The sequence below is a fragment of the Prionailurus bengalensis genome, chromosome C2 (assembly GCF_016509475.1).
Source record: "Prionailurus bengalensis isolate Pbe53 chromosome C2, Fcat_Pben_1.1_paternal_pri, whole genome shotgun sequence".
NCBI lineage: Eukaryota > Metazoa > Chordata > Mammalia > Carnivora > Felidae > Prionailurus > Prionailurus bengalensis.
The window spans coordinates 127064940-127075667 of NC_057350.1; the positions used below are offsets into that span (position 1 = coordinate 127064940).

The 10728-nt window shown below is 44.2% G+C and overlaps 1 protein-coding gene across 4 annotated transcripts in view; it reads right to left on the reverse strand.

Moving 5' to 3' along the window:
• Positions 1–242: 242 nt before the first annotated feature.
• Positions 243–10728, reverse strand: part of IL20RB (interleukin 20 receptor subunit beta) — a 33987-nt gene continuing 23501 nt past the window's right edge. For 2 of the 4 annotated variants that reach the window (XM_043595326.1, XM_043595325.1), the window contains exons 6-7: positions 8532–8674; positions 243–1954 (exon numbers count right to left, since the gene is read on the reverse strand). In XM_043595326.1, coding sequence (XP_043451261.1) covers positions 1847–1954; positions 8532–8674 — 251 coding nt within the window. In that variant the 3' untranslated portion in view covers positions 243–1846. Of the gene's footprint in view, positions 1955–4407; positions 4627–8531; positions 8675–8974; positions 9073–10728 lie in introns of all 4 variants that reach the window. The other 2 variants (XR_006299491.1, XR_006299490.1) reach the window with 2 other exon arrangements.

Genomic DNA, 10728 nt, shown 5'->3' on the forward strand with positions numbered 1-10728 from the left:
ATGTCTGGTGCGTGATTGCAATGACCTCAGGGGGTGCATGTTTGGGAACTGGAAAGACAACAGAATAATCCGGAGAAAATTCTCTATACATATACATGCCAGCAGGAATGGATACGCACTGGGACAAATTGTGAGAGGGACTCAAGCAGAGGGAAATCTTAGGTGATTTCTGGATTCTAGTCCTGGACAGGTGACAGAGGGACAGCAGCCCCAGGGTGGAAGCAGGAGGAGGGAGAGTGATGACCAGTAGAGTAAGATGGCCTTTATTTTTACAAACTGAAAATATGTCTCCAATTCAGGCTAAATATAAAATCAACACATACTCTTCATGAAAGAGTCAAACAACACAGAAGCATATAAATGGTACAAAGGAAAAGATCTTCTGTAATGTCATCTTTCTGGAGAGTCCACCTCTAGCTACTTGAGACCCCACCGGGTGGAGAGGGGGTTGTAGACCTCTATCTTGTAGGGGAAACTATCTGGTTGAAACAGTTAGATTGTCCCCACCTCTGGGCTGGCTGGAAGGCACCCAAGAATTTGGCATGGAGACAAACCAGCTCTGAGGCTCCAAAGCTGGGAGGGGGTGGGGCCTAAGAAGGGAGGCATGGGTCTTGCCCATCAAACCTTTTACTTCTCAAGAAACGTCCCTCTTTATTCCTTCTCTAACCCTGACTCTTTTCCTCGCCTAGTAGGGAGAAGGGCAGGAAGAGGCTTCCAGAGGTGAGTCATGGATGAACATGCTGGAAGGGGCTGAGGACACCTTGAGTGAAGCTGTCTTAGACAGGAGAGGTACCCAAAGGGATTTCCTGTAGAGCAAGGCCTCCAGGAAGATCCAGGATCCACCCTGACCAGGTAAAGCTGTGGCCAGCTGCATCAGTCAGGGTTCTCATGAAGCCAGAAGCTGTCTGCTCTCCTTCCCTGTCCCATCCCCTACCTGAGGTCACCCCCACAACTCATGACCAACGGTGGTCTTCAGGAGCCTCTGTGGACACAAGGTCGATAATGTAGCTAGAACCCCAAAGACCATTTTTTGGAAGAAGCCAAAAAGATTACCAAGGTGACCCTTTTTTATTTTTAATTCTATACTTTAACAACTCTACAGGTAAAGGGAACACAGCAAACATCACAGATTATTGACATCCTCCTGCATTCTCCTCTCCTCGTACATGTACATTTTGCCTGCCTTTAGTATGCACACATTATTTACTCTTTACAGTATCTCATGAATCCACAGCATCCCATTTTCCATGGGCCTGGGGTCTCCTTCTAGGTCATGTATTGTAGAGCTGGCTGAGCCATTCACCTCCGCACAGGCATTTGGCTGGAAGCGAAGTCAACACTGTTGTGCCCATCCTTCCTTTCCTCTTCAAGGTTTCCTCTAGGAAAGTGGGATCTCCAAGCCAGCCGTTGTGAAGAGTTTTTATCATTCTTGTTATACTCTTGTTATATTCTGCACAGAAGGTGAAACAATCACAATGTACAGTGTTGCCAGCTTCCCAAAGCTCTGCAAGTGCTGGATATTCATATACATATATATATATATATAGTAGTTTAACGGTTGTATAGTGAATTCCCCCATTTCAAGTCACTTTCTCCAGGTCATTCAGTCAGTGAATGGCAGACAGATCCAGTTCTAAGAGGCCACGTCTTCTCACCCCAACTCAGTGCTCTGTCTGCCAAACCACTCTGCTTCTGACAGTCGCTTCTAGACATGGACCCAGCAGGCTCTTCTTGCTTTTCTTGTCCTTTGTCCATGGAGGAAAACTGATCCACAGCCTTTCCCTTCCTTATTTCTGTGCCATGCCAACCAGCTTCTCAGTTTCAACTGGGCCCTTCCAAAGCCTGCCTAGATCCAGGTCCTGAAGGGTTCCTCCGAAGACAGCATAGCAGTGGCACAGGCTTCCACCTCTTCCCTCCTGCAGCTGATTAACTTCTGGGGTGAATTGTTTATTTTCTGAAAAAATAATTTTCGTTAATATTCATTCATTATCATGTCATAATATTCATTATGGTAGAATATTATACTACTGCTACATTATAGTAGCAATAAAGTAGTCACAATCATAGAGAATATTGCAGAAATCTCAGCTATTTGATTAACTTTCAAGCAGGAAAAAAAAAAAAAACCCAAAGATAACTTTAACCCTGGGATCAGGGGTTTCCAATATTTACTGAGATCATCTTCCAGTTCACAGACCAGCAGATCTCTTGGGGCCTGGCTATGTCCGTGCTCATCTCTCTGGGACACTGCCCCACAAAAGCCCAGAATGTAATTCTGGTCAAAAAGTCTAACCTCCTTCCACCAGAGAGCTCTGAAAATAATGACCTTGTGAGATGCTCAACATACAGCATGTGGCAGGGTGCCCAGTCCAGAGGGGGCGCTCCATAAATGGGAGTCCCTTCCCACTCATATTCGTGTTGCTACCATCTTCTCCCAGCACTCCAATACGTATTCCTAACTGGCTGTAAAAGTGCAGGTGTCAGCATTTCAGAGGGACGCTCCCCACTGCTCCACCAAATTCACTAGGTTCTTCTACAGTTGTCTCCCACGACCCTTCCTGTCATCACTCCAAGGAGGAGCACATGGGCACAGCAAGTAAGCAAAGGGTTCCTCCACCTCAGTGCCCAGGAGAAATCAGCTTCAGGGAGCCAGGTGCCCTTGATCCTTGTTTGCAAAGAGGCGGCTGCAGGGCTCAGTCCTAGTGTTCACAGGCATGCAACGGGGAAGGACAACATACAGGGTTCACCGAGGGGGGAGTGCTGTGTGGAGCCCACCACCAATTCCCTGCTGCTGGTCCAGTCAGATCCTTAGGATACTAGCTACCTAAATCTGCAGCGATTACATTTGATTATTAACTCTAGAGCAGCACTGTCCAATGGAAACATAATTTGAGCTATATAGACACCTTAAAATTCTCTAGTGGCACATTTTAAAAAGTAAAAAAGGAACAGGTGAAATTAATGTTAATAATGTACGTTCTTTTTAAAATAAAATATTAATTTATGATCTATATAAAAATATTAATGAAATGAGTTTTCAAAGTCTATTACATATTTTATATTTACAGTACATCTCAATTTGGACTAGCCACATTTCAAGGGCTTAATAGTCACACATGGATTGCGGCCACCATGTTGGAAAGTGTAGTTCTAGAACATGAAAGTAAAACAGCACAATCTCAGAAGTTCAGAAGGTATGAAACTCTCGTCCTGTAGGCTAGAACAGACTTTCAAGCAAGGCTCAGTTGATTTGTTTTTTAATCTGGATTAGTTTTCCACATTTAAAAATCTGATTTCCCATAAACATTTAGAGTTCTGGTTCCTCATTTAAAACTTGGAGATCCAGTAGCACTGGTTCACATTCCCTCTCAGCAACAACATGCCAGAGCTGAAAAACAGCTGCCTTCTTTAGCTGGGACATGTTTGTCATGGTCCCCACCATCTCTCTCTGTCGAATTATGTTCACTGCAGTGCACTTTTTTTTTTTTTTTTGTACCTGTCTGGGCCCCAGAGGCATCTGAACACATAAACTCCACTTTCTACAAAGCACACTAAGCCAAACTTGGGATGGCCCACTGAAGAGTGACTACCTTGGGGCCACCTTTATGCATACCCATATTCCTGTGGAATGGGACAGCAAGAAGAGAAAGAATAAAGTCAGTCATAGAAAGGAAAGGAAGACTCTTTCGCACCAAAGTCTCCATCCCTATGAAGCAATTATGGATGAAAGACAAGGAAAAGAATACTTTAAAATAGGGACTATACACTGAGCATTCTTTTTTTTTTAATTTCTTTTAAAAAATTTTTAATGTTTATTTATTTTTGAGAGAGAGAGAAACAGAGCATGAGCAGGGGAGGGGCAGAGAGAGAGAGGTAGACACAGGATCCAAAACAGGCTTCAGGCTCTGAGCTGTTAGCACAGAGCCTGACGTGGGGCTCGAACCCACAAACTGTGAGATCATGAGCTGAGCTGAAGTTGGATGCTTAACCGACTAAGCCACCCAGGCACCCCATTTTTTAAAATTTTTTAATATTTATTTATTTTGAGAGAGACAGAGTGTGAGTGGGGGAGAGGCAGAGAGAAAGGGAGATATAGAATCTAAAGCAGGCTCCAGGCTCTGAGCTGTCAGCACAGAGCCTGACATGGGGCTTGAACCCATGAGCTCTGAGATCATGACCTGAGCCAAAGTCAGACGTTCAACCCAGTGAGCAACCCAGGCGCCCCTGAGCATTCTTGATATAATTCTCTTTACATATATATTTTTGTTTTAGACTGTTACTTGTTGATATAAATTTGAATGGAAAGAAAACCTTAATGGTGTATTTTAGAATTCAACCATCACCAACCGTGAAATTATAGATGTAGACATGAAGTGTTTAATCCAAACAGATAAATTAAACACTTACAAACTCCATAGGGCTTTTTGAAGAATTGTCAGGGATTTCCACTTGGTAATTTTCCAAAATTTGATTAGAAAGATGTGTGGGTTTTGCAAAGATGGCTGGAAGTTGCTTTTTAGTACTTTAGAAGATTATCACTAAGGTAAATGTTGAAGTACAGCTAGGCTGTACTAAAGTCAAGGCTGCGGTAGGAGAGAGGGTGGTGGTGACATACAGCTCCAGAATCTGTTTGGGATTTAATGAACACTAGTGATCGAGCTCTCATACAGCACTATGGGAAATATACATATACTCAGAGAAATTGTTCACTGAAAACATCTAGGGAGAAAAAGAATAAAAATTAAAAACCTTATGGAAAGGAATGTGCACGGGAACAGACACCAGAATGATGTAGGGAGGATGGTTAAGAACAGAGAAGGGAAAGGTAGGCAAGGATAGTGGTATCTATCTCCCATGGATAAAAGTGGTCATATTCTCATAGAATATCCTTATTTCTGGTCTCCTCTAAAGTTGTTTGGTTTTCTCCAAACACTATTTTTAAAATATTTTTTTTAACATTTATTCTTTTCTTTTTCTTTTTTTTTCTTTTCTTTTTTTTTTTTTTTTTTTTTTTTTTGAGAGACAGAGCGTGAGTAGGGGAGGGGCAGAGAGAGAGGGAGACACAGGATCCAAAGTAGGCTCCAGGCTCTGAACTGACAGCACAGAGCCCAACGCGGGGCTCAAACTCACAGACTGTGAGATCATGACCCGAGCCAAAGTCAGTCACTTAACCAACTGAGCCACCCAGGCACTCCTAGAGTTTGGCTCTTAATGCATCAGAATTCCTAGGACTTCTTGCCATTTGAGGGCTCTTCCTGTGAACCTGAAATTCTGTAAGCAACTGACCCTTTACATGGTTCTTTCCTGGCCCTTTGCTCTGTCACTCACTTTGGGTCTTGGAAGGATCCTATGTCCCTCATCCTGCAGTAAGGAGGGACCTCTGCTGGGCTGCTGAATGTAGACTGGAAGAAGAAAAATGAGAGAGAGTGTTAGGAATGGAATACCCTGTGAGTAGAGGGTGAGCATGAGTAACAGAGTTGAGAGGAAAACCACAAAAGATGGTTTGATGGAGTCCAGCCGACGAAGGCTAAATTTTTTACCACATGTGGAAAAGAAGAGCTATGACCTGCCTCAGACAGGGATGCTATCCTACCGTTATCGTTTTGGATTGGTCCAGGACCTCCTCTTTCACTCCACTTACGGTGGAGGAGCACTGATCAGACCAATCCTCCTACAGATAACAACTTTAAAAATTGGTCAAAACATGGGGCATCTCGATAGCTCAGTCAGTTAAACATCTGACTCTTGGTTTCGGCTCAGGTTATGACCTCATGGTTTCATGGATTCAAGCCTTGCATCAGGCTCTGCACTCACAGCACAGGGCCTACTTGGGATTCTCCCTGTTTCTCTGCCCCTCCCTCACTCATGCTGCCTCTGTCTCTCTCAAGATACATAAACTTAAAAAAAAACTGATCAAAATATAAAATCAACTTCCTTAGGTCACTGGAGAGCAACGAACAGTTGACACTTGAAAGAAGATAACATCACTGGGTGAGTTTCACATTTTTTACAGTTCCCCGACTGAGGGCAAGTCTCTCTTGGTGCCATGAACAGTGACAGATATGGATGCAAACACAAAAGTTAGATGGTGAGAGGACCAGAGTTCAGTGTTAATGGACTGAACATTCCAGCTAAATGGCAGAGATTATTGGAATGGATTTATTAAAACAATAAAATTTTAAGACCAACATATGCTGCTACAAGAGACACACTTTAAATATGAGGATATGGATAAGTATAAAGTAAAATGGATAGAAGATAGGCTGTTCAAACAGTAAATAACAAAGAGTTATACTGATATCAGGAAAAGGAATATTGCCAGAGATAAAGAAGGACACTTTATGATAATAAAAGTCTCAATTATTGTTTATATACTTTTTAAAATTTATTTTTGAGACAGAGACAGAGCATGGGAAGGGAAGGGGCAGAGAGAGAGGGAGACATAGAATCCGAAGCAGGCTCCAGGCTCTGAGTTGTCAGCACAGAGCCCAATGCAGCGTTCAAACCCACGAACCATGAGACCGTGACCTGAGCCTAAGTCAGATACTTAACCGACTGAGCCACCCAGGTGCCCCTAAGTCTCAATTATTAAGGAAGACATGACAATTATAAACATGCATGCACCCAAAACAGAGCATCAAAATACATGAAGGAAAAACTGACAAACATAGACACATCTACTCTCCTAGTTGGAGATTTTGTTGTCTCACTCTCAATAACTAATAGAACTATACCAAAATATCTGAACAGTATGATCAAATATTTTGACCCAATTGATATTTATAAAACACTACTCCAACAACTGCAGAAGACACATCTTTATTTTTTTTGAGAGAGAGGGACAGAGAGAGAATGAACGAGCATGAGCAGGGGGAGGGTCAGAGAGAAGGAGAGACAGAATCCCAAGCAGGCTCCACACCATTCCTGCAGAGACCTGATGCGGGGCTTGTGCTCAGGAACTGTGAGATCATGACCTGAGCTGAGATGAAGAGTCAGACGCTTACCCGACTGCAGCACCCAGGCACCCCCAGAATACACATCCTTTAATGGTCCCACAACTTTGAGCCCCTAGGGTTCTTGCTGAAGGGGAATAGGCCAGCCCTGCCCCCCTGTGTTTGCTATACCATGGTGCCTTCCTGTTTGGCAGTGAACCATTTAGTCATTCAGAGTGGGCTGGTGGGGTGCTGATGAAACGCACATTGGTAAGCAATGATGGAAAAGGGAAAATGAAATGAGTCAATATATTTAAAGACTTAGAACAGTGTCTGGCACTTAACTCTGCACTAGTGTCAGCTAAAGTTAGGTCTACATAGAAGCGCTAGAAAGAGAAAGAGCTGGTGTGAGGATGACAGGGTGGAGGGTGTGGTGGAGACTGGGTCACAGGGAGGATTACTTCCACGTGCAGGGAGAGCATGGCCTGTGCTCGCAGGGTCATGCAGATATCATAAGAGTAACTCCTTCCAGAGTGACTCCAGGCTAATAAAGAACCATAGGCACTTCTGATTCTAGTTGCCTCTGAGAAGCTGACTGCTAACTCCCTCCTGCCAGGAGAGATCTGTGAGAAATCCCTGAGGTGACAGGGATAGGTTTGTTTTTGTTTGTTGTTGCTTTGTTTTGTTTTGTGCTGCTTTAAGTGTCAAGGTCTAGGTGGCATGGGGGGCACAGGAGTTAGCAAAATGGCACATAGGGAGATACTGGAGGCCTGCTTTTGCTTTCCTCCCACCCTGGCATGGGCATAGGACCTACCCCCATTGGAGACTCAAACCTGCCTTGGCAAGGAGATGAGAAAACAGGTGGGGACCCCTAACCATGGGTAGTCTCTGGCCAGGTCCAGACTGTCCCCCAGCCCCCAGCCAAAGGCAAAGCATGGTCCATGCTTCACACACATGCACTATGCCCTGAGAACCAATGAGGCTCTTGGCATATGAGTTGAATATGTTGGGTTGGAACATGAATGGATGTAGCTGCTGTTTTAATTATGGCAAGGGACCAAGAATGCTCGCAGGTCAGTACAGAAGTGTAAGATTGTGCGTGACTCTTGAAATGCCGAACATCCTGAATGGTGTAACACACCTGCTCTCTTGGCTGTGCCAGGTCCTGAGGGCAGGAAGCAGTGGCCTGATGGGAGCCTGAGGAAGGCCACCACTCCCCAGAGAAGAAGGTTCTCTCTCAGCCCCTCTAATTAGAAGTGAATTCTAATTCACCTGGGTGGCTCAGTTGGTTAAGTGTCCGACTTCCACTCAGGTCATGATCTCATAGTTTGTGAGTTCGAGCCCCACATCGGGCTCTCTGCTGTCAGCACAGAGCTCAGATCCTCTGTACCCCTCTCTCTCTCTCTGCCTGCCCCCACTCTTGCATGCTCTCTCTCTTGAAAATAAATAAACATTTTTTAAAAAGAAGTGAATTCCTATAAATCCTCTTCTCTCCTCTTTGTGCAAATGCTTGTAAAGCCACAGAATGTGTGCCCATGCCAGACTCATCAAACTCCATCTGGTAAGCGTCATGCTGAAAGGAAAAAAGAATATCATTACCAAGGTGTCGGGAAGCACCACCACGGGGCAACAGGAGTGCCGGAGCAGCCGGCCCATTTTCCAGATGGAAAGGGGCACAACCACGAGGATCAGCATGAAGCCAACAAACCCAAACAGGGCCAGCGCCAGGGGGAGGGTCTCTCCTGGAAATGAAAAGATAAGAACAGGCTTAGGAGACAACAGAGAAGGTGAAGTCCCCCACCCTGGCCTCCCTTGCTTTTTCCTGGAGTTGGCTTTGCACATCGGCCAGGACGGCAGATGCCAACATCCTAAGATTTGATGTCTGCCTTAGTGACTAAAATTACCACCATTAAAACCATTTTTCTTAGAATCCAGATTAAGGCGTTGTTTTCAGAAAGCCCCAGGGAAGATTAAAATCTTTTTCTTGGGAAGGGAAAGGGAGGAGCATCATGTGTTAGGCCACTAGCTGTGTTAACACGTACCTCGGCGCAGCTGCCGGGAGGAAGGCAGAGTGCCAGGACACCGGCAGGATGAGGGGGAGGTGCCGAGAGAGAACAGCACAGAAGGGAGCTGGTGGTAACTGAAAACAAAATGTGTTTCACAATTTGCTCTTGGCATTGACTTACATTATGGAGGGAAATACTGACCTCAGAAAACAGTCACATTATAACTACGATATATCGAGCCCCTGCTATCGTTAAGTGACTTACCCCCGGTCACACAGCTAGGGCTGGCTCCGAAGCCCAGAGTCATTGTACTGAGCATGCTCAGTACATGCATCAGAAAGTGCCAAGTGTGAGCATCTGCAGATGCAGAAGGGGTGATCGGTTATGTTCCCACCTTTCTGTTCCGCATGACGTGGAGCAACTCACTGGGCCCCTCTGGGTCAGACCCTTCACCCACGGTGTGAAGGGTGGCACAGCCAGCGAGGTCACAGGGAAGGCTGTGGTATCAGGTATATAGCTAGGGGCACTGTGCTCTGTTTCAGTGATTTTGTAAAATACTTCGGCAGTACACGTCAAGAAATAAACAAATGTTCATACCCTTTCATTTACTCCTCTGAGTGGATTCCAAAAAATAATTTCAAGGAAGGAAACAATTATACGCAGAAAGCGGTTCGTGGCGACATCTGGACTGGGGCAAACAGCCCCATAACCAGTCTCCCTCCGCACCTCCCACCACCTCCATGTATGCTCTGGTGTGTTTTGTTCATAGCACATACCACCAAGTGAAACTATCTCATTTGTTTACTTGTTTGTAGCCCGTCTCCCCAACTAGAGAATAAGCTCGCATGAGGGCAGGGGCTTCCCTGCTGTATCCCAGTGACTAGGCCAGTATTTGGCACAGAGTCAATGCTCAGTAAGTAGTCACTGAATGAATGAATGAATCAATCAATCAATCAATCAATGAACATCATCATCAAAAGCAAATGGAAATCACCTAAAACACAGAAATAGATCTAAATATCCCAAAATAGGAGACAAGTTAATATATTATGTGACATTGGCATGGTAGCTTAGGAATTCAGCTATTAAAATGGGAATTGGGATATACACAACTTTGTTCACTACAGCCTGATTTCTAATGGCAAGACTGGAAAGCACAGAATATATAATATACATTATAATATCATATATATTATATATATTGTTATATATTTTGGCACATTGATTAATTTACTTATTATATATCTTCTTTAAAAATGAGGTAGGTCCGGATGCCTGGGTGGCTCAGTCGATTAAGTGTCCAACTCTTGATCTCAGCTCAGGTCATGATCTCACAGTTCATGAGTTCGAGCCACACGTCGGGCTCTGCACTGATGCAGAGCCTTTTCTCTGTCCCTCCTTTGCTTGTGCTCACTCTCTCTCTCAAAATAAATAAATAATCTTTAAAAAATGAGGCCTGTCCACATGTACTGACATGAAAAGATGTTCACAATATACTTCTAAGTGAAGACAAGTAAGGTACAGAATGGTAAGCACAGTACAGTCCCATTTTTGCCTATAGTATTGGCATCACACAATGACTGGAAGATTCAACATCAAACTTGCCAAAGGAAACCTGAATGGTGTGGGGGAGAATGGAGAACATGTACCTCTCACTTTATACACTTCTTTGTTATTTGGATTCTTCACCAAACTTGACTTACATGATTTTAAAAAGTAGTATAAAATAGTAACCAGGAAATCCACGTGGAACATGTTATGAATGTTATATCTGTGTAAAGCGAGCACAG